At 41.2% G+C, this 24672-nt stretch overlaps 1 protein-coding gene and 1 pseudogene across 1 annotated transcript in view; one reads left to right on the top strand and one right to left on the bottom strand.

Annotated features, from left to right (window-relative positions):
• CYBRD1 (cytochrome b reductase 1) overlaps window positions 1-24672 on the bottom strand; it is a 32728-nt gene that overhangs the window by 7111 nt on the left and 945 nt on the right. Inside the window, exon 2 of the mRNA XM_040475372.1 lies at window positions 8114-8322. Coding sequence (XP_040331306.1) covers window positions 8114-8322 — 209 coding nt within the window. The remainder of the gene's footprint in view (window positions 1-8113; window positions 8323-24672) is intronic.
• LOC121030193 (G protein pathway suppressor 2-like) lies at window positions 11982-16463 on the top strand (annotated as a pseudogene).

The following is a 24672-nucleotide window of genomic DNA, read 5'->3' as shown; positions in this document are numbered from 1 at the left end:
AATGTTTTTAATTCACCTAAGTTTAATATTAGAAAAATCTACTGATGTAACTGACTACATTAACAGATTACAGAAGAAAAGCTTTTCTCCTAGGTTAATTGATCTCAAACCACATGCTTCTGAACCACCTGGAAGGCCTGTGAACACATATTTCTGGGCCCCTCACCCAGAGTTTCTGATCCAACAGTTCCGAGGCAGAACCTAAGAATATAGTTTGTTTGGCCCTCAGGGGAGGGAAAGATTTCCAAACAAGTTTCCAAAATGAAATAAAAAATAATAGCCTTAAAGGGAAAGATGATTAATTTGTTTCATTAAAATGAAGAATTTCTGTTTATCAACAAATACTAACAAAAGAGAAAATTTAAGCTTCAAACTGGAAGATATAAACAATACATATAAATGAAAAGGAATCTGACACAGAACTCCTACAAATCTTCAAGGAAAAGAAAAAAAAACACCCTCATTTTTCAAGTGGACAAAAGATATTTCTCTTTCTTAGAAAGGAAACATGAGTGATCAGTGAAATAAACATTAAAACCACAAGAAGACATCATTTTATACCCACTAGTTTGGCAATAATTAAAAGTTTGAAGACGATGCATGTTGGCAAGGATGTGCCTTATGGGTACTCTTATATGCTGCTGGCAGGAACACACTGGGATCAACCAATGTGGAAAACAGTTTGGCATTTCTTTTTTCGTCTGAGTATAATTCCACTCCTAAGTATACGCCCAGAGTAATCTTTGCATATGAGGGCCAGGAGATATGTATATGAATGTTCAATATAGTATTGTTTATAGCAGAAAACTAAAAATAGCCCAAATGTCTAATAGCAAGAGATTGGATAAGTAAATTCATGGTATATTTAAACAATGGAATACAAAAGTAAAAATGAATAAACTATAGCTAAGGAATCAAGATAGTTGAATCAGAATGAAAAAAAAGTTGCAATAGAATACTTATATTATGATACTGTGTTTTTCAAAATTTATTAAGAAAGCAAAACTAAACAACATATTGTTTGGGGATTCACAGTATGTAGAAAAATTGTAAAGAAAAACAGGGAATGACAGAAAAACTTCCAGAGAATGGTTACCATTAGAAGTTGGGGTAGTTAGACAGATATGGGATTGAAGTAGAAGTGGGTGGGGTTCTATGTTTTCTAAATTAGGTTGGATAGTGGAATCCTAAGAGTTAATTTTATCATGATTCATTACTTCTAAATACATACAATATTGAGAACCCCAAAGAGCTTTTATTATATTATACATCTACTGATATCTACCATATTAGAAATTAAACCTGAAACTTCTAAAAATATTTATTCATTTAACAATGATAATAAATTCACTACATATTTACATAAATAGCATGTCTTAGGAAAAATAACTATATTATGTGAAACAAAAAACATGCCAAGTGGCATGTTTTACATATTTGCAAATCACTTTAAGTTCTGATTCAGTAGTAGATAATTGGGTTCCTCTATTTGTCTCCACATTCAGGCTTATGTGATACCACATATAATGTAGTCTCTGGAAAAGGCCATGTAACACTTTTGAGAAACTGACACAAAGATAAATACCATCTTAGTATTATGAAAAGAGCTTTGAACAGAAAGAACCACCTGAAAATCTTGGTTACCACTCCCCACTCCCCGCTTCAGAGTTCTCTGGACTAGATTTTGAGAACTACTCTAAGAGAATGCCTCGGAAGCAGAGAGAAGGAATACCTCAGAGAGATGAAATGAAAGAATAAGAAAATATGTGTCAGCAAAATTTGGTGGAAGAATGTCACAAAGAAATTTCAGCTTAATTTCCTCTTCAAAAGAGTAAATAAAGGATCTCTGCTTTGCAGGGGAATCATTGCTGTGATTCTGTTTTCAGGGCTGGGGTTTGGGGGTGGGGAGGGGTGGGAGGGGAGTAGGTGATCCGGGTCGGTCCAACCCCCTGTAAAAGTGCCTCTTCAAGAGAACACCTAAGACACAAGCGGACCCAAACACTGAGTTTACTGAGTTTAATCTGTGGACTCGGGAAAGGTGGGCTCTCTACTTTTAGGGGTAGGGTCAAGGTTCTCAGCAATCCTGTCCTGACAACAGACTGAGGGAAGCAGAAGTCAGACATACAGAGAAAACAGCCCAGTGAAGAGCACACTTTGAGCCCCAGATAGTTTGTTATTTTTTTTTTAAATGCCCCAGAGGCTAGATTTCACAAGCAGAAAAGAATTCTACACTTGAAATGCTTTACAACCCATAGGTAAACATGAGGAAGAAAGAAGACCTTTCAGCCTTTTTTGGTTGTATTCTTTGTTGCTTACCTCCGTCCTTCCCTCCTTACTCTATTTACTGAACGCACCCGGACACTAGCTTCCCTTGGCAGGTAAATCCTGACTTTAAACAAAGGAGCTAAGCCAAACCCCAACAGTGCTAAGGTAAGAAGATATGAACCTGACATTCTCTCCCACGCTCTTCGCACTCTGGTAGGACTGCTTCTTGAATTGTTCTTTGAAGGGGAGGGGAGCACAAACTGACTTCACAAACTGGGGTGAATGGTCTGCACGCGGTTAAACTTGGAGACTGAAGTGCAGGCAGTTGTGACCGCATAAGCCAGCAGCAAGCCAGCGCCTGCACCCGCTCCAGGAAAGTGGAAACTCTCTGTTCTCCAACCACAAGCGGCAGCTCCAAGGATCTAGAATTCGTCTTGATTCAGAAAGAGAAACTGCTTCCCCTTTTTACTTTAAAAAATTTTTAATTTATTTTATTTTACGTTAGAGAGAGAGCACGAGCGTGAGAGAGGGGCAGAGGGAGAGAGAGACAATCTTAAGCAGGCTCCGCGCTCTGCTCGGAGCCTGACTCGGGGCTCGATCCCACAACCTTTGGGATCATGACCTGAGCTGAAAGGAAGAGTCGCTAGACTGAGCCACCCAGGCACCCCTCCCTTTTTTAGCTTAAGAATTCTGACAGAAGTATGTCTCTGTCAAAGCATATTTTTGTGGCTCATGAATTTTTGCAACTAAGAATACAGAGGCAGGAATCTCTGTAAATCATAATAAGTAGGGAGCTTAGCTCCTACCAAAAGCCTAGAATTCATTTCTTTCCACTGGGTAAGGAAATGTGCTTTCACTTAATTTCTCCCTGAGCACATCTGGGTGATCTGTTCTGTCACTTGTATGGAGAAGCAATGCAAGTAACTTGAAAATAGCTTTTATGCAGCAAAGGAATAAAGTTGGAATGTTGTCAACTTTTCCTGATAAGAAACTGTTCACCTGGTTCCTGAACAACCACAGGCACCAAGCACAACGTGAGTATTCACAATCTGTGGTGAGGGGACACCTGTCTGCTTGTTTGGTTTTAAAAATTATGTATATATGCTTTGCATATAACATAAGATTTACTTGTATTTGAAACAAAAGAGCCACAGGTTCAAGCAAGTCAAACAAGACACATTTAAAAATTTAATAAGCCCCCAAACCAATCCCACCCACTCCCACAATGTGGCAGTGGGTTGGTGTACTCTCCCATACCTTTCTTTACACATAAACACATACATGCTTTTTTTCTCTTTCCTTTTTTATTTTCAATGACGTTTTACTAAACATATTACTTATTCTCCAGTATTTTTTATACTGAAGAATATATCATGATTTCACTCTTGGTCAGTAGACATGGCTACATTCCTTGTAATGGCTGTATGATATCCACCATGGATTTACCAAAAATTATTTAACCATTCCCTCTTGATGGATATTTAGTGGCTTCTGGTTTCCTGCTTGCATCAACAATGTTGCGCTAAAAATCCTTTTTAGGGGCAGCTGGGTAGCTCAGTTGGTTGGACATCCAAATTCAGCTCAGGTCATGATCTCAGTTCCAGCCCCGCATCGGGCTCTGTGCTGACAGCTCAGAGCCCGGAGCCTGCTTTGAAGTCTGTGTCTCCCTCTCTCTCTGCCCGTCCCCTGATCAGGCTCTCTCCCTCTCTCTCTCACTCCCTTTCTCTCTCAAAAATAAATATTAAAAAAAAAATCCTTTTTAGAGTTCTTTACGTTACAGTATTTTATTTCCACTCTCTCCAAATGTGGGATTGCTAGGTTAAAGGGTAAGCATATATATATATTTTTTAATTTAGTAGATATTAACACACTACTTCCCTAAAATTTGGTGACAACGCATTTTCCTGTCACTAGTGGAAAAGCAAAAGTGGAGAGCACCTTTGACCACTCACACCCTTGGCAGCAAGGAACATCACCATTGTTGTCCTGTTAGTCTTGTGGGGGAAAATGACATTTTATTGTTGTTTTATTTTCTATTTCCCTAGCTTCTTAGTGAGGTTGGACATTTTATATGTTGATTGGTGATTTAAGTGTTTCTTCTGTGACCTGCCTGTTCAAATCTTCTGTTTATTTTTCTGTGAGGTTGCCTTTTTGTCATTAATTTTTAGGCGTTTTTTTATATTACATATTAAACACATTAAGCCTTAATATATGACATGACTATCCCCATATCCCTTTGTGCAGTTTCTGTTGACTTTGGTATGTTTTGCCCCACATAATTTGTTATTAATTTTTTTTCTTTTTTTAATGCTTACTTATTTATTTTGAGAGAGAGAGAGAGGATGAGCAGGGGAGGGGCAGAGACAGAGGGAGAGAGAGAATCCCAAGCAGGCTCCACGCTGTCAGCACAGAGCCAGATGTGGGGCTCGATCTCACAAATAGTGAGATCATTACCTGAGCCGAAATCAAGAGTTGGACGCTTAACTAACTGAGCCACCCAGGTGCCCCCCTCCATATACTTTAAAAAATTTTTTATATAATCAAATATGTCTTCTTTTTCCTTTATGACTTCTGGATTTCTTGTCAACCTGTGGACTCCCCAACTTCAGATTATATAGATTATTTGCTTCTTAATTGTCTTTTTCTCTTCTCATGGGTTTTTAGGAATCTTTTTTCCTTTGTGTTATATACAGAGTCCTTTCGCTTGTTTGGTCTCTTCCAAATGGATAACAAATTATGATGGTAACATTTATTAAATAAGCATTCTTTCTCCACTAAATTGAAATAGCAAAGTGCCGAAGAAAAAAAATCGTGTACTACTTGGACTGTTTCTGTCCTCTCTGTTCTTTCCATGACTATATTTTGTTTACTCTTGTATTAATAGCTTGTTTTGAAGGCAGGTCTCCCTTCACCTTTTTTTCAACATTTGTTTGATTATCCTTGGATATTTGCTCTGCAAGTTTAAAACTACTATTGGGCTTAAAATGAGAATTATATTATACATAAATACAGTTGAAGAGGGAAAGATATTTCTATATTAATTGTTCTCTTTTAGTAACATGGTATCTCTCTAATTATACCATGTTTTCTGTTTTTCAATAAAATTTTATAGTATTTTACATATTCTACATATAGATTTTATACTTTCATTGTTCAATTTATTCCTACATATTTTATAATTTTATATTCACATTATAAATGAATTCTACTTCTTATTCTAAGTGGTTATTTCTAGTTTACGCAAAAGTTATTGAATTATGCATGGCTATCTTCTTTTTTTTTTAGTATTTTTAACTGTTTATTTATTTTTGAGGGGGGGAGGGGCAGAGAAAGAGGGAGAGTAGAATCCAAAGCAGGCTCCAGGCTCCGAGCTGTCAGCACAGAGCCTGATGTGGGGTTCGAACCCACAAACTGTCGGATCATGACCTGAGCCGAAGTTGGATGCTTAACCGACTGAGCCACCCAGGTGCCCCTGCATGGCTATCTTAGATCCACGCACCTTCCCAAATACTCATTACTCTAACCATCTCTGGGTTACTAGACATACATTCTATGTATTTGTTTTTGCAAACTGAAAAAAAGTCACAAATTCTCTATTACTTACACAGATTTTTTCATTATCTTGTAGCTAAAACCTCTAAAATAAATTTGAATGACAAAGGTAGCAAGCACCAATGTCTTATGAATATAATGGAAATGTCTTCAATATTTCACACTGTAAGCTGGTGTTTGCTGTTGGATGTTAGTAAAGGTGTTTATCATCGGGGCCGCCATCTTAGATGTCAAGACGTAGTACACAGTGGCTCCACATCTAAGAGGAGTTTGTTTTCTCCCAGTGTGCTAGAAAAGTTTAAAGTATCCGTTCCTAGAAAGTCAAAGATACAAAACAGTCTGGACCAGTGCCTTTTTTAGAGATAGATTTCAAAAGATCTTACCAATTTCATCTAATATTTTATTGTCCTGTTTAGTTTTTTTTTTTTTATGTTTATTTATTTTTGAGAGAGGGACAGAGACAGAGTGTGAGCGGGAAAGGGGCAGAGAGATAGAGGGAGACACAGAATCTGAAGCTCCAGGCTCTGAGCTTTCAGCAACAGAGCCCAACGTGGGACTCGAAACCGGGAACCTGAGATCATGACCTGAGCCTAAGTCGAACGCTTAACCGATTGAGCCACCCAGGTGCCCCAATCCTGTTTAGGTTTTCTAATTCGTCTTGGGTCAAATCTGGTAGTCTATATTTGGCAAGAAAAGAATCCTTATTTCTTAAAGATTTTTAAGTATATTATGATATATTAAAATTTAACAATCTGTCCTAATTTTAAAATAATATCTGTATCTATGATTAATTTTTTTCTCATTCTGAAGGTTGTATATTTTGTTTTTTCTCAGGTTTGCAATGGTTTATCTCTTTTATTTTTTTTTTAAAGAACCGGCTTTTCATTTCATTTATAATTTCTTCTATTTTTTATTCATTTCAGTTTCTTACTTCTCCTATATTCACAGAAAAGTGAAGTTCACATTGATATCCCAATTAGATAGCTGGCTATATACTGTCCTAAGGAAGGGAAGTGAATTGCCATAGTTCACAAAGATTTTTCAACAAAATGGTTACCACCAAAAAGATTTTAAAAATTCACCTTTTACTTTAGTGTCCTAGAATAGCCAAATCCTTATCACACTCCATTAACTTTTGTTCATATACACTGCTCTCAAATGTATGTGTTTTTAATAAGTGAAGAAAAGACAGGGGAAAACTAAACTAATCACTGAGCCTTCAAAATCTAACAAAGAAGTAAAATTCATGTCTTCACTCATAAAGTTAGGAAAAAGAAATGACAGGGGCACCTGGCTGGCTCAGTCAGTTAAGCACCCGACTCTTGATTTTGGTTCAGGTCATGAGTCTGGCATCAGGTTCTGTGCTGACAATGTGGAGCCTGCTTGAGATTCTCTCTCTCCATTTCTCTCTCTACCCCCTCTCCCTCTCTCTCTTTCACTCTCATAAATAAATAAATAAATAAACTTAAAAAAAAAAAAAAAGGAGGGGCGCCTGGGTGGCTCAGTTGGTTAAGCGCCCAACTTTCGCTCAGGTCATGATCTCACAGTTTGTGAGTTCGAGCCCTGCACTGGGCTCCGTGCTGATAGCATGGAGCTCACTTTGGATCCTCTAATTCTTTCTCTGTCCCTCCTCTGCTCATGTATGCACACGCTCTCTCAAAAGTAAATAAACATGAAAATAAAATTTTATAAAACAAAAAAGAAAAGAAAAATGATAGAGGAATATGGGAAAGAAATCTTGCCTATGCTTGTTTATTTAGCACATGGAACTTGAAGTCCAGATAATGGCAGTCTAGGTGTTATGGAGATAGTAATTTCCCTACATAGATATGTCCATATTTAAAATCTCATGCTCAGGGTGCCTGGATAGCTCAGTTGGTTGAGTGTCCAGCTTCAGCTCAGGTCATGATCTCACAGTTTGTGAGTTCGAGCCCCGCATTGGGCTCTGTGCTGACAGCTCAGAGCCTGGAGCCTGTTTCGGATTCTGTGTCTCCCTCTCTCTCTGCTCCTCCCCCGCTCGTGCTCTCTCTCTCTCTCTCTCTCTCTCTCTCTCTCTTCCAAAAATAAATGAACATTAAAAAAAATTTTTTTTAAATCTCATGCTCAAGCTTAAAGACTGAATTCTGCAGTTCTGGTGGCCCTTCAGGGAAGAATACTTACAATGGAAACAAAATGGAACAGGCCTAAAGGGAATGAGAAGATTATTTCCAAGAGATATGAATGTGTAGAAAACATCTACAGTATCTGAACTGTTTTGCTTTTCATATCATGCTTACAAATACACTGAGACATTGACCTGTAAGATGTAGAGTATGACGACCGTCAGTCCGACCCAGCTGTGTAGACTGTACATGTTGGGGATATTCTTGGCATTGTGGAAATCAAAAACAGCCACCAGAGAGATAATTGCAAGAATGGCAGCAACAGCGTGTAAACCTGCATGGATGGATTTCATCAGGAGCTTGCTGCATTTCCAGGTCCATGGCAGTCTGTATACGATGATGGCTAGAAAGAAGCAAAAGGGGACAGAACGCGGCATTGTTGTTTTTAATTAACGCAAGTTGAACAGTTTGACGCGCCGAACACTCCCTTCCATGAAACCCTTTTCACCTGGCTTCTGCTTCTCCCCTCTTCCCTGCCTCTCAGGGGTTCATTCTTGGGCTCTTTTGCCGTCATCTTCTTTATTTCTGACTTATGAACAAACTCTGGTGGCTCTCAGGGTCAATTCTAAGACTTTTTCCTCCCTCTACACTCTCTGTGGGTGATCTCATTCACTCCTTCACTGAGATGCTACCTACATGGCAGGGACTCCCAAATTCTCACCTCCAGTTCATACCTTTTTAAAGTAGGCTCCATGCCCAGCATGGAGGCCAACATGGGGCTTGAACTCACAATGCAGAGATCAAGACCTGAGCTGAGATCAAGAGTCAGACGCTTAACCAACTGAGCCACCCAGGAACCCCTTAAGCCCAGAACTTTCTTCTTACCTCCAGACCCACAAAATCCAACAGCTTCTTTACATCTCTATAGAGGTGCCTCCAAATATCTCAAACTCAACACATCCAAAACCAAATTATTGATCTTATGACCTGGTTTCCTCATATAGTCATAGTTTGATAAGAAAAGACAGACTAAGGAATATATATATATATATATATATATATATATATATGCACAAAGATTTAACCGAACAAAAGAGTATATCCACATATTTTACAGAAAGGTATATCCAAATATAGATAAACATAAGAAAGATGTCAACTTCACTAGTCAACAGAGAAATGCAAATTAAAATCAAATGAGAATATGTCTACCACATATCTGAATGGCTAAACATGAAAAATGCCAAGTATTGCAGAGGATGTAAAGCAATCACAGCTCTCGTGTTCTGCTGATGGGAGTTTAAATGGGAACAAACACTCTGGCAAACTAGCAGTATTCACTCAAGCTAAACTTATGCATAACTTATGATCCAGCAATTCTACTCCTGGGTATATGCCCCAAAGGAATATGTACATATGTTCACCAAAAGACATGCACTAGAATATTATTAGCATCACTATTTGTAGTGGCCCCAAACTAGAAACTCCCCAAATGCCCTTCATTAACAGAATGAATAAATAAACTGTGATATATTTACACCATGGAATAATATACAGCAAAGAGAATGATCTATAACTAGAACATCACCCAATGATATGGATCAACCTATAATGTGGGTGCCAAGAAACCAGACATAAACAGTTATAGACTGTATGGATTCAATTTATACGAACTATAAAAACAGGCAAAATCATCTCTGCAATAAGAAAAGTCAGGATAATGGTTGCCCTTGTGAGGAAGTGGTATAGTAACTGAAAAGGAACATGCAAGAGATTTCTAGCTTTCTGCTAATGTTCTGTTTCTCAGTCTGAATGCTGGTTACATAGGTGTTCACGGAGGGAAGATTTCACCAAGCTATACACCATATGTACATTTTTCTGCACGTAGATTAAACTTCAACAAAAACATTTTTGAATAGCATTTTTTTAAATGTGCTGGTTTAAGCAATAGATTACATAGCCATGTTAAGCAGCATGCAATTTTTGTTCTGAAGACAATATCCTGTCCCTACCCACCCTCATTCTCACCCCTCCAGTCCATGTCAGGAAAACTTTAGAGGTCTGAAAATGTATGACAGGTGGATAAAGTCTGAAGAATACTTCCTCTGGAAGGTGGATTCCATTATAACAGCAGTGTATATCGCTTAGTTCCAGCACGAAAAAAAAAAAAAAAAGCATATTCCCACTACAGATGTTTATAATTTAAATATATAGAACTTCATAGGATCACAGAAATTTATGGCATTATCTAGTCCATTCTCAGTCACAAAGGCATAAACCTACAAAGACAGATGTGGGTTCAGCCTCTTTGAAGCCTACAGCAAAAGATGTCAATCTTCGTATTCTTTGGTTCCATTCCTTAGCACTTGACAGCCCTCACCATTAAGACAGTCTTCTTTTAATCTAGTCCAAACTCTGAAGGATTGCTACTTACTAATTTTAGTGCATATATGGATACCTTATAAATGTTGATCGATTATATTTCCTCGAGGACATGGAGACTTTTTCGATAATCATTTCTATATTCAATGAATCTTTTCAAGCCATTTAGTGCAACCAGGTATACCAGTTGACCCTTAAACAACGTAGGGGCAATGACCCCAACTAAGTTGAAAATCCACATATAACTTTTGACTCCCCCAAAACTTCACTACTAATAGCCTACTGTTCACTGGAAACCTTACTGATAACATAAACAGTTGATTAACACATATTTTGTACATGCATTATATACTGTATTCTTAGAAGGAAGTAAGCTAGAGAAAAGAAAATGTTAACAAAATCATAAGGACAATACATTTACAGTACTGTCGTGTGTTTATCCAAAAAAAAAATCCACCCGTAAGTGGACCTGCACAGTTCAAACCCATGTTGTTCAAGAGTCAACTGTACTTTTAAAATCTAGCTCAATGTCCCTTCTCATCCTTACTTCATCCTCTCTGAAGGAAGGAATGCATTTTGCTGTTTCTCCTTGTATCCTGAGCCTAGAACAGCCCTGGGCTCAAAGCATGTAGCTCCATAAGTATGATTTTTAACTCTTATTTTGAGATAATTGTAGATTTACATGCAGTTGTAAGAAATAATACAGACAGATCCCATCTACTCCTCACACAGCTGATAACATCTGATATTACCAATGGTAACATCCTACATAACCATACTACAACATCACAACTAAAAAACAGACATCAATATAATCCACTGACCTAATTCAGATTTCACTAATTTTATTTGTGTGTGTGACTTTTGCGTGTTTTTTTAAATAAATGTAAGATACTTTCTTCAGGCTGATCTAAGTCTAGAAGTCAAACTGAAGTCAACTCAGACACATGGTTTCCCCTCCTTATGCTTTTTCTCCTTGGAATTAGTGGATATACATATCCCTATGTACATGTGATTCTCAAGTTTTCATATAAATCATATGAAACATATATGATTCTCAAGTTTTCAAGGAAAGCAAATGTCTCTTTACCCATGACTTTGTGACCTTTCATCCACACAGTGGAGCGTTTTGCAATCTGTGTGATCAGGCATTAGTAAAATAAAAATGTGGATAATATGAAAATCTAATAATACATCTCACCCTCTTCTGGGTTAACATAATTTATTACACACACACACACACACACACACACACACACACACAACTGAACCCTTACACACCATGCTAAGTGCTCTATATGTTTACATCATAATTTTTACTTCAACTCTGTGAAGAAGGTGTGATTACTATTACCATTATACAGAGGAGAAAGCTAAGGCAGAGAGATGTTAAGTAGCTTGCTTAATCTCAATTCACATTTTAAAAATAATTATTATTGTTGCTATCATCATCATCCTATCATCCAGGCACTGCCCTTATCTTAGATGAGGGAACTTGAACATCTATGTATGAAAAGGAAATACGTGGACTATGTTTGCTTGAAAAGCAAATTATGAACAATAAATCACAACAGCTTTTTCTCCCCGATCTGGATCCTGTTGTGTTAAAAATTTCCAAAATCAAAACTAACCTCTGATATTAGAAGTCAGGAGTAATTATCATGACCGAGAGAAGTTACGATGGTTACCAGGAAGATTCTTGGGTGCCTGGGATGTTGTTTCACCATCCAGGTACGTGAGGGTGTTCATGTTATAAAAACATGTAACTTATGATTTAGGTACTTCTCTGCATGTGTGTGGTGCTTCAATAAAACACTTGCCTAAAAAAAAATGTTCAGTGAAGAATTTTTATTCTTCTAAATACTACAGGCATCATAGAGGAATGTGTTGAATTTCCTGCAAAACTAAAATCTTTGCTCCTTGAGTGTTAAAACTGGATTTTTGAACCTTGCACATTTACTCAAATGCTTTCAGACTGGTTGCACACAAGCTTTCCTTCTCTAGCAGTAGCATGAATGGACACAATGGAATCTTTTATTGATGATTTGGGGTTACCAATAAAACATACTGTCCTATTACCAGTGGAGAAAATCCTAAGGGGCTTCTAGAGCTGGAGAGGTGCTTCCCTCCCATCCGCATGAGCCCAGGCAGTTACGATGTTTCAGCCCCTGGGTCTAGTTTAGAGTTCTTCAATCTCCTCTTTTAGTTTCTTGCTTAGGTTAGGGTGCTTACCCTCTTCCATCATCCTGTATAATCTTTTCTTCCTACCACCCTTGAGTTCTAATTTATACCTTTTTATGTTGACAAAAATCAGAACCTCTGTTAAATCAGGGTGATGGATACATGGGGATGTTATGTTACTTTCCGTATGACTGAAAGAATTCTTACTATTTTTCAAGTTAAAACAATATTTTTGTAAGTTCACAAACCCAATAGCGAATTAATCTCAGCCACTAAGTCGGCAGCCCGCGGAAACTGGAGGGGGCTCTCATGTGAGTGAGGCCTGGAGTTTCTGCCTCTCCTGGGTATGTGGAAATTCTGCCAAATATAAATAGTTGACTATCATTCAGAGTGTTCTTCAGATAAATGAAGGATAACTGCAAAATGTTACATTTGCATAAAGTGTTTACATGTTTTTAAAGATGTATAAATAACAAAAATACAGTGGACTCCCAGAGAAAAGGGCAATCTTAACAAAGCAAACCACATTTCTTAAACAAGAAGCTACTCTCAACAGCTATAAAAACTGCCTGGAGAGCGGAATTTAAATATTTCTTGCTTTTTTGGCTTGGCATTTACCTAGACACCATTCCTGAGGTTCAGTGAGAAGGAAGAAAAACGTCTCATAAGCCCATGAGGAGGGGAAACGGCATCAAACGGCTACTTGCAACTGAAACAAGGGTTTTCTGTTAGAGGCCCGAGTTGGCAAGACCATATCCTCGCAGAAAACGAAGGGAAACATGAACACATATATATGTGAGAAATACATTTTAAATCTTCTTCAGAAGAAGAATGATTGGTAGTGGAACACACCAGGAAGAAAGAAGAAAGAAAAGAGAAAAGAAGGCAAAGAAGGCAAGGGAAAAGGAAATCAACACCTGTGTATAATTATTTCTCGGACAAATGAAGGCGAAAATATAGTAACTTGAACTGAATTTAATTAGAAAATTTCTCAGCTCCTAGCTGCATGATCAATGCAGGAATGTGTGAAAATATACATTCTCTAAGATGTAATCTCTGGTTTGACACCAGCTTTCCATCCATAAACTATCTATAGGCAATACAAATTTTAGATCTGTCAAAGCATATGTGAAGAGAGAGGCACTTGGAGGGAGAAATGTCCCCAAACAGAAAACAATTTGACTCTAGTTCTTCCGTGTTTCAGTCTTGTGATTCATGAAGGTAGGGGCGTGTCTACTTTGTTCAGTGTCATATCTCAGCAGTTAGCACACAGCCTGGTACATAGTAGGACTTCATTAAGTGTTTGTTGAATAAATAAATTTTTTAAAGTACAGTAGGGGCGCCTGGGTGACTCAGTCAGTTACCCATCTGTCTTGGGCTCAGGTCATGATCTCACAGTATGTGGGTTCAAGCCCCACATCCGGCTTTGTGCTGGCAGCTCAGAGCCTGGAGCCTGCTTCAGATTCTGTGTCTCCCTCTGCCCCTCCCCAACGTGTGCTCTCTCTCTCTCAAAAATAAATAAACACTTAAAAATAAAAAAATTAAAAAGTACAGTAATTCATTATTTCCCAGCAAATGAGCAGATCCTCTTTGAAAATGCACAAATCAAAAACTCAAGACAACCTGTACTGCTGATCCAAGTGTAAGACCAAGTGGTCCTTTCAAGCAAGTAAAAGGTAGTCTACACCTGGGCCACTTAACAGCTTGACGTATGCTTTAAATGAACCCCCAAATAGGGGTGCCTGGGTGGTGCAGTCGGTTAAGTGTCCGATTTCAGCCAGGTCACGATCTCGCGGTCCGTGAGTTCGAGCCCCGCATCAGGCTCTGGGCTGATGGCTTGGAGCCTGTTTCCGATTCTGTGTCTCCCTCTCTCTCTCTCTGCCCCTCCCCCGCTCATGCTCTGTCTCTCTCTGTCCCAAAAATAAATAAACGTTGAAAAAAAATTTTTAATAAATGAACCCCCAAATAAAATAGGAGTAATTGTTTGAAGTACAGTGGAATTTTAAAACACTTACAAATTCTATTTAAATATGGCGTATGCGTTACACTTTCCTTAACCCTTTGAATGAGGTATTATTTTGACATCCTTGGTATACGCTCAGAGCAGGATTTACTAATTTCCCCATGCACCCAAGAATGTACCAGACTCTATGCAAAGATCTCCAGTTTAAATCTAAAAGCAGAGAATCCTTTAAAATAATCTTCTTGGAAAGATTCCTACGGTAGCTGTCAAAGAGAACCTGAACTTTGAAGCATGAATGCCTGGAACCCCGGCCCGCTAGAGCTGCGCTAGCTGGAGCACCCGAGACTGGACGGGCGGGGGCGGGCACGTGACCCGGGCTGCGGTGGCTGGCCGCGGACTGACCGGCGGGCTTCCGCCTGGGCTGCCCCGGCGCAAACCCCCCCCCCCCCCCCCCCGCCCTGGGCGCCCGCCTCCGGGTAGGCCCAGTTCGAGGTCTGGCAGTCAGTGGCAGAGCCGGGTGCCCCCAGCCCAAGCGTCCTCAAAAGCACCACGCCTGTGCTCCTGGAGCGCCCCAAGCTTTCCAACGTCGTGGCCGGGGCGTTGCACCAGCACACAAAATGGAGCGGGAGCGCAAGCGGCCAGCGGAGTAAGAAGAGGTGGACAAGACGATGGAACAGAAGATGAAGGAAGAGCAGGGAGAAGGGAGAAAAAGGACACGGCATGTGGCATCCACACGACTCCTGAAACAGAATGCTACGGGCACCAGTGACAGTCACAACAAAGTTTATTACAATGAGAGGCAAGGCCGACCTATCGGGACCAACACTCTTGATAAGAGTGCGGCCCCAAACAGCCAGGGTACAGAGTTTCTATAACCGATCACATCGTTTTATCATCACCTGGGAACAGAACAAAGAAACAGTTTCCAGATGAGTTAGAAACAGTTGCCAGATGAGTTAGAAACAGTTGCCTAATGAGGTGTTTATTTTAGACTTTCTGCCTCCAAGTTGCAACCAGTGGATCTCCTTGACCCTGCCTCTGATGCTCTTTTCTTTGAACTTTTGTTTCCTTAATTGGTGAAGCCTAATTTACAAGAGTATGAGGCGTAGTTTACAAGAGCAAAGCAAGGCTGTTATCTCTTAACCTTCAGTGTCAACACAAAGCTGTTATTTTTCAAGCTAAGCGTTAGCCCTACACTACAATTTAACCCTTACAGGCAGAGAGAATGTCGCTAGAGGAGAACAAGGAACAAATCCTGAAGTTGCAGGAGAAGCTTGGGGCCCTACAGGAAGAGAAGCACCAGCTTTTCCTACAGCTCAAGAAAGTTTTACCTGAGGGTGAGAAACGGAGGCTTAGGGAGCACAGTGACCTGACCAGGCTGACGTCAGCTGCGCAACAGCAGAGCCTGACTGTTCACACAGGAGCTCCCCTCCTCAGCATGCAGAAGAGCCCCGGAGGGCACAGTCGCCCAGGCACCCTCTTAGTGGCTGCTGGCAGGGCCAAACAGATGTTCCCACCCCAAGTACTTACAACCCTGCAGGAGGCGGGCTCAGCAGCAGCTTTCGCAGGGACCGCAGAGGTCGGCCAATACCAAGGCCGTGCTTATGGGACCGCCCACCTCGCTGTGGACCCCCCCTTAGCCGGCCCTAGGCTGCGCTCAGAACACCTTCCGCGTTTCCGGCACTGCGGTACCTGTCATGGCCACAGCCCTGTGCAGTGCACAGCCACCGTCAGCCCACCCAGATAGGGTTCCTCCAGCCTGGTGGTGACCTGGCCTGACAAAAGCCCTTGCAAAAGCAGATGCAACATACTAACCAACGGACTTATTTTCTGACTCTTCCTCCCTGCACCGCATGCACCCCCAAGCTCTGCGTCCAGCCCCTGCCCTCTTTGCCTCTGCCCAGCCCCCTGTGCAGTGCACCTGGCAGGAGAGTCGGGCTTTGCAGCTACCAGCCAGCCTGGCCCTCGGCTCCATCTTCATCCAGCACAACCAGAATTCGCCATTCTACCACAAGTGACCATCAGACTTTTGTCTTCAACCTCACCGCCACTCCCTGCCATGGGTGAGGGTCCCCAGTGTGTCCCAGTCCAAAAAAATCTACCTGCCACTGCAAAAAAAAAAAAAAAAAAAAAAAAAAAAAAAAAAAAAAAAAAAAAAAAGAAAAGAAAAGAATCTGAGCTTTGGAACATGCCTGTGTATTCAAACCGTCTCGACCTTTAGAGAATCAAAATGTAGGAAGTGATTTGGATGATCTGGTAGATTTGTTTTAGTATCTTGGCACTGAAGCATCTCTTTAAAGTGACTGAAATCATCACACAGGTGGCTGGCTACCTGGTATCGAAGAGTGTGTGAAGAGAGAAAAATTCAATTAATTGCTAGATACTTAAATACCCAGAAACTCTGCATTGTAGAAACATAAGCTATATTTTCTTATGCTTCACATCGATATTATGTAACAAATTAGAAATGGTACTGGCTCTGATATCACCTCTTTGACCCTAGTCAGACAATCTTTAAACTTAGGAGCTGAACGTCAAATCTTAGCCAGCTCTAAATATCTAGGGCTCAGGTTTTCTAGAAGAAAACTGTAACAAAGCTCTAACAAACTTAAATGGGAACAGCTTGTAGACAGGGCTACATTTTACTTATTTGTTTTACACAGTGTCTGGCATGCAGTAAGTGTTTAATAAATGTATGCTAATTAAATAGGATGATATATGAAAACTGGATGAATGAACAAACTTAGAAAAGTACAGCCAAAGTCTGTACAGTTCTTTCAAAGCCTATTTTTACCTTTTAAGAAAGTTTCTCCTGGAAGAAAAAAAAAACGTTATAAAAAAACATTTCTGGTCTATTTTCTCAACAGAGAAGATTATTCTTTTTAAGGGAAAAATTTAAATCCCACAAAGTCAAGACAGAAAGTCACTTGTAAACTGGGAGGTATGGAGTGGATTTGGTCCATGGATGTGTTTTGTTTGATCAGCACAATATTTGGGGGGTTCCGTTTTCGCTTTGTGGCTGGTTTACTTTTAGACTGAACCAGTTTTTTAAAATCTGTATTCTCCTGGATAATGGGAAGCTCTAGCCACTCGGGGCTGGCATCCCCATAGAGCCACAATCTGCTGCAGCTAAGAGGTTTCCTATTTTGTCAAAAGTAGACACTCTCCAGTTCTTTACAGTCCTCCCTCCACCCTCAACATGCACACACAGAAGGCATGTCCCTTCAGCTGTATGAGGATCTGACCTTTCGTTAATGGTCTTAGTTAACAGATAACGTAGCTTCACACTAATGTTATTAGGAAACATTGCTCACAATAAAATGACCCTCTGATTGGTAAACTGTGTCTAGACTGAGAAAAGTAATGAAAAATCTATAAATACGTGATAAGAATGCCAAACTATGGGCTTCCCAGAGTGCAATGATAACTGTTATACCCTATGTTGCTTTCCTAGGGCTAGCATAACAAATTACTAAAAACTGAGTGGCTTCCAGTAACAATAAATGTATTCTCTCATCGTTCTGAAGGCCAGAAGCCCAAAATCATGGTGTTGGCTGGACTAGTTCCTTCTGGAGGCTCTGAGGGAGAATCCAGTCCATACCTCTCTCCTAGCTTCTGGAGGCTGCTGGCAATTCATGGTGTTGCTTGGCTTGTTGACACATCATTCCAATCTGTGCCTCCATCTTCATATTGCCTTCCCCTCTCTGTGTCTGTGTCTCCAATCTTCTCCCTTCTGAGGACACAAGTCATTGGATGTAGGGCCCACTCTAAATCAGGATGATCTCATCTTGAGACCCATAACTTTACTTCTGTAAAGACACTATGGTCACATCCACAGGTCCTTAAGAATATGACTTGGACATATCTTTTTGGGGGACACTGTTCAACTCAGTATATATCCCCTGCAGGAACACTGGAAGCCAGATCTATAGAGTATTGCAAGAGATACTGGCTGCTTTGGGGCATGGAGACCTAAAGCTCTGATCCCACCAATGTAGATCTCATCTCCTGGTGAATAAACTGTCACCTGCAGAGAGGCTAGTTTATGGGGGGGATATATGGTTGCTACATGAACCACTGCAGAAAGGATGCCTGTTTGGGGCACCTGGGTGGCTCCGTTGGTTAAGCATCAGACTCTTGCTTTCCACTCAGGTCATGATCTCATGGTTCGTGGGATCGAGCCCCACATTGGGCTCTGCACGGACAGTTCAGAGCCTGTTTGGGATTCTCTCTCTCTCCCTCTCTCTCTGCCCCTCCCCAAACACACTCTCTCTCTCCCTCTCAAGATAAATATTTTTTTTTAAATCACTTTAAAAAAAAAAGAAAGAAAAGAAAAAGGATACCCGATGCAGTCACGCTAGCAAGCTCTGGTTCCTATCCTACATCCTTCTAAGTGGGCTGGTGCCCAGTGTGATCTTGGCAGTCTTGTGTGTCTGAATGTTTAGTTGAACACAGAAAGACATTCTCGTGGGTGCTACACACCTAATCCACTTCACATATTTACTTTATAAACCATCCTTGTAGGTATGGCCCCTGGTTTAGAGGACTGCCCAAACTTGCATTAATTTAGTAAATATTTATTGAATTCTGACTGCATGCTAGCTAATGTTCTACACACCATGGATACGGCAGTGAGGAAAACAGACAACAGAACTTACATTTTAGTAGGAGAAGCCAATGAGTGAATAAATAACTAAAATAGTCAATGGTCAGAATCTGGGTAATACTGTATTTTAAGTTTGGCATCTATATAATTATCTGAAGGACTGGGTGAGAAGTGTGATAGGGAAAGAGGAATCCAGGATGACTGAATGAACATCCAGAAGGATGGGGTTAAGAGTACGGTTGTTTTTAGGATGATAGAAATTGTAACATGTTAGAAATAATCCATGGCGGGGGGGGGGGGGGCAGAAACTTAGTGATGCAGAAGGAAAAGGGGAGAACTGAAGTGATGATGTCTTTAGGTAGGCAAGAGGAGGCACAGGTCGTACTTAGCAACATTCTAATGACCCTGAGGCCTTTAGAATAAAGATGCATTTCCAATATAATATGACACCCATTCTTCCCTAATAAACCAGTACTGCCAAACTGGCTGAACAGGATAATCACTGAGGGGGGAGGGAGAGCACATTTACTTTAGATGTTATTATTATCATTATGAGTAAAATTGCATTTTGTTACAGAACGAATCACTCAGTCATTCAATTGCTATTTATTGGCCTACCAGTTGCCAGATCTAGTTGTTATTCTAGGTGCCAGATATACAACAGTGAGCAAAGTAATCGTTTCTAAAACATTTTTATTAGTTACGTTACAAAGAGATCTGCATGTATTTATAACAAAAAATGTGTTTCGGGTTGCCTTGAATTGTGTCTTCATGCTTTGTAAAAACCCTCATTTCCCTAAAATTGGTAGGTATTATTATTAATAGTGTCCTCAAGGCTGGGTTTAGCGTAGGTATCTGGGGCATTTTCTCCACCATCTTCTTTGCCAGGTGCTACGCCAAGAGCCTTTTCAAATCATATTTAAGTGGACTTGGATTTGGTCATTTTGAGATACATTATTAGGCTATGCCAACTGCCTTAATTTAAGGCCTAGTCAATTTCTTTTTCTTAGTCTTTTAAATGTTACTTAAATGTAGTTAGATTCTCTCACAAAGCCAACTTGAGATCACCATACTATTCAATTTCTCTTCCTTCAGTTTATACAGTAAGCAGAGTTCTGCATGTGGAAAGGGAAGGAGTATAGAATTGCTGAGGCTTCTATTCACCCAATTTATATACTTGAATTTTCTACCTTTTACCAAATAACATATTCCACCCTGCTGAACCTTTTAAAAGGTCAACTGCCACTTTGAGAGGGTTTGTTTCAATCTCTTCTGTGGCCTTCTTTTCAAGGGCTGTTTCTCTGATTTCCTGGCAGTGTACTTATTTCATGGGAAACATTCCTTTTAAGAGAAGTACAAAGCCTCTTCTCAAGTTCTCTTTGAAATTCTTCCTCATTCATGTTCACTAGGTTTCCCACTAGTTTAAAATTTTATTTCAGTTTTAGATGTCCTATTGTCTGTTATATTCTATTTTAGAATACATAGATTTCCCAAAATGTATTTGGACTATGTGCGTTTAGGTATGCATGTACCCGCCCCCCTCCCCCCATCACCGCAACACACACACACACACACACACACACACACACACGGGCATTTATTTTGTAACTTTTGTGCTTACTCCAGAGCTTACTTCTTAAAGGTGCTTCACAGGACTCTTTACTTGTTCTCAAATGGTTTTACATGTTGTCTACTGTCCGTGTATTATATTTGTAAGGCATTTTATGCTCAGAGTAATAACTGGATTTCAGCCTTCCCCTCCTCATCTCTAAATATTTGTGCATCACAGACAAACTCCATTTCATTGTGTTCATTACTAGGGATCTGAAAGAGCAAAACCTAAATATTTCCTCACTGAAACAGTAAAGAAGTCTGTTTTAACATGGCTAGTCTGTAACGTGTGTTTCCCTCCTGGTTACAAAGCCAACTCTTTAACGCTGGCCCTGCAACCAGAGCCCTCGTCCTGCTGGATAGGAGCAAGTGTGGGGTGACCAAGATTCGTAAGAACCCAGTTATACAACGCATGTGCCTGTATGTATGAAAAAGCTTATGTTTATGTCAATGAAATACATTATCTGATTAAAGTGCTTTCCAAGTCTGGAATCCAAATAGTAAACAGGATGGGGAATGTTGACAGAACAAACATTCCAAAACTAATACAAAGCCCATAACTTAGCTTAGGGGAAACAAGGTTTGCATAAAAGCAACAGATGACCATTTCCAAAATATCCATTTACACATTTTTGCTCAAAAGTCGGTATGAACAGATTAAGAAAAGTCCGAAGTTTCAAGAAACTAAACTTTTAGGAAAACTCTAATGGACTCTAACACGAATAAACCATTTCAAAGTGTATTTGAGATGAACCTTTTTTTGCTTCTCTTAAGAATACTTTGCAGAAAATAAGCATATTGCCATAAAAGCAGAGAAATGAACCTTGAAAATAGAGCCACTGGAAACATACTACTTCCCTGGGTAAGGTACTTAACTGCTTTGTGTCTTGGTTTATTCTTACATAACTGTGAAAGAACGCACTCAGTGGGCATACAGGAAGCATTCAATAAATGCCAGCGATTGTTTGGTGACTGTCTCCTCTCTCGTAAGTCAGGAAACAGCTAATATCACCTGTGTTTCCCTTACCCTCAACTATGAGAAGACTCTGGAAAGTTTCCTGGTATTAGGAGCTGCTCTGAAGGGCTGGTTGGAAAAGATGAAGAGACTGTTGCCACTATTTGGAGCAAACAGGAGATGTTCACAGCTCTGGCCAAACTGAAGGGCCCCACCACGAAGGAAAGAGTGTTTTTGATGACAGTGACTTTGGGACTTGAGTCTGTTTTTCTCGTTTTAGGTCAGTGGCAAAATAACTGGGACTTATGTAACGAAATAACTTGGCTGGCCAATGGCAGGCGCACCCGCATGCCTGTCACAACCCAGGTAAGGGAAGCATTAGCAACTTGTCTGCCACTACATCCCAGAGTGGGAGAATGCTGGCCACACCTGCTGAAGGCTGCAGCACGAGCTTTAAATGGAAACAAAAATCTTTTCTTCAGGAATGAGGTCGGAGCTTTTCTGTTAGCTTGTTTGATTCGGAGAGCCAGATATGGCTGGAGAAAAGGCAGCCCGCTCGGAGACAGAGCTAGAGGTTTCGGCCGGTGGCACCTCTTTCTGAAGCCTTTACACTTCTGTCCATTATTTTCTTTTTTATTTAAAAAAAATTTTTTTTAACATTTTATTTATTTTTGAGACAGAGAGAGAGACAGAGAGAGCATGAACACGGGAGGGTCAGAGAAAGAGGGAGACACAGAATCCAAAATAGGCTCCAAGTCTGAGCTGTCAGCACAGAGCCCGACGCGGGGCTCGAACCCACAGACCGCGAGATCATGACCTGAGCTGAAGTCGGCCGCTTAACCGACTGAGCCACCCAGGTGCCCCGTCTGTCCATTATTTTCTGAGATATAACCTCAGCTCACCATTTTCTACCTTCTTCTAAATACTTTGTCTGCAAGGCCTTTACTTCACTTTTCGAAAAGTGCCTACAAAGAAATGGCACTTGCGCCACTGGCTGGAGGTTCCTCCAGCCAAACAGCGGAGGAAGGAAACTGTCAGGACACAATACCACACACACACACACAATACCACACACAACCACAATAAAAACTGCCATGGATTGAAGGAGGAGGGGGGTGGACAAGCGAAATGGGTGAAGGCGGTCAAAAAACTTGACTTCCCGTTATAAAATAAGTCCAGGGGATGTAAGGTACAGCATAGTGACTACATTAATAATATTATATTGTATATTTGAGCCATTGCTAAGAAAGTAGATCTTAAAGGTTGCTCAGGGGGTACATCTTAAAAGTTCTCATCACAAGAAAAAAAATGCGTAGCTACGTGAGCTGTTGGAAGTTAACGAGACTTACTGGGGTGACCACTTCGATTTATAAATCACATGTGTGGGGGATAAGCTTAGGAATCCCCCGGGCTTACACCAATGGGTTAACAAGGCATAATGACATACAAAGTCATAAAATGCTCACACCTGAGTTTGGGTAAGCCAGATTGGCACTCCAAGAATAGGGGAATGCAAAGACACCCCAAGAATAGGGAGGCACAAAGGTGCCAGGAGTAGGGAGGTGCAAAGACACCCCAAAAGAGAGGGGGTGCAGAGTCCCCAAAATAGAGAGGGAGAGGCAAAGGCCTGAGACAGAAACGGTGCAAAGGTGCCTGATACATAGGCATAGGAAATAAACAAGATTAGATGTTCAGGGTGAAAGCACCCCCAATTTAGTAGTATAGCAGAAAAGCTGCTTTCACAGGAGAATAGGGCCAGGTTAGGTAAATTGGTGAACTGGACTATGGACTGCTGTGCTGCAGGCAAAGCAGCGGGAAGCAGAGATGGTTAACAAAAAGAAAGGTGCCTTATTCACCCTGAGGCTATTCCCCCTATCTGTCTCATCCCCTAGGCTAGCTAAGATAAACAGGCACTGCGCCTCCTGTCTGCTGTTAACAACCATCTACCCATCTGCCCGGTTCCCGGATTTTGTTTTATATTGACCCAAACCCCAAACCCCAAAAACTGTATTTCTTCAAAACCCCCCTATACCCTCACATCCCCAAGTTAAAGTTCCTAGTTTCTTTGTCTCTTTGTGCACGCCCATCACGTTTGCAAGCCTTCTGATCTGAATAAATACGGGGCAAGGACCCTTATTCGGGGCTCTTGTCTTTTTCCTGGACATGAGCCATCTCGTGCTTTCATCCTGTGTCTGCTCTTCTGCTGGCCAAAAGAGAACTCTAGACTTAAGAGTCTACGACACACACATATAATCTTACACATGACCATGTTATACACGTGAAACATGTTGTATGTCAGTTATAGCTCAAAACAAAAACAAAAACGAAATATGTCATCCACTGAACCCTCCCTCTGGGCTAGCCTCATCCCAGAGCGTGAGTACACGCCCGGAGCTGCACTCTCGTGGGGCCAAACGTGGACACAGCAAACCCCAGGGATGTCTCAAGCACAAGCATCTCCGGGAGCCAGGCAGCCGCAAGCCCCACCTGCCAGCTCCCGCCCCACTTCAAGGCCAGCGCCCAACAGGAAGCCCCGCGGGAGAACTTTCGCTGGTCGGAAGCCACAAAAACAAGTCTGTGAAGGCAGGGCAGCCTAACCCCCTTTCGAGTACTGGCAGCTTCCTGGGCTGGACTGAAATGAACGCTCTAGGAGACGCGAGACTAGAGCTGATGCTTCGCTCACCCCGACCACCTTCACTCAGGCCTGAGGATGGGGCAACAGGAGACCAATTCTCGCCCTACCCTTTCCGCCTTCCTCTCCTAATCTGCAGCCGGGAAGAAAGTTCAGAGGAAGGCCTCGCCTAAAGAGCGTTTCGGCACCCCTGATTGCGCAGGCTCCGTCCACGGGGGGCAAATTTCGGGGCCAGGGACGCTCCGCACTGCGACCTCCCTCCTCCGCTCCGCTTTCTGGCGTCACGCGGCTGCCTCACGTGCGCCCCGCGCCCCCTCGCAGCAAAGAGTTAACCAAGTGGGGCCGGCGCGCCGGGCCACCCGCTCCGCCGCAGCCGTGCCCAGCCGCCCCCCGCGAAGCATCTCGTGGCGGTGCCCGCGCCTC

The sequence above is a fragment of the Herpailurus yagouaroundi genome, unplaced genomic scaffold (assembly GCF_014898765.1).
Source record: "Herpailurus yagouaroundi ecotype Mexico unplaced genomic scaffold, PumYag 140, whole genome shotgun sequence".
NCBI classification, from domain to species: Eukaryota; Metazoa; Chordata; class Mammalia; order Carnivora; family Felidae; genus Herpailurus; species Herpailurus yagouaroundi.
This window is presented reverse-complemented; position numbering and strand designations above follow the sequence as displayed.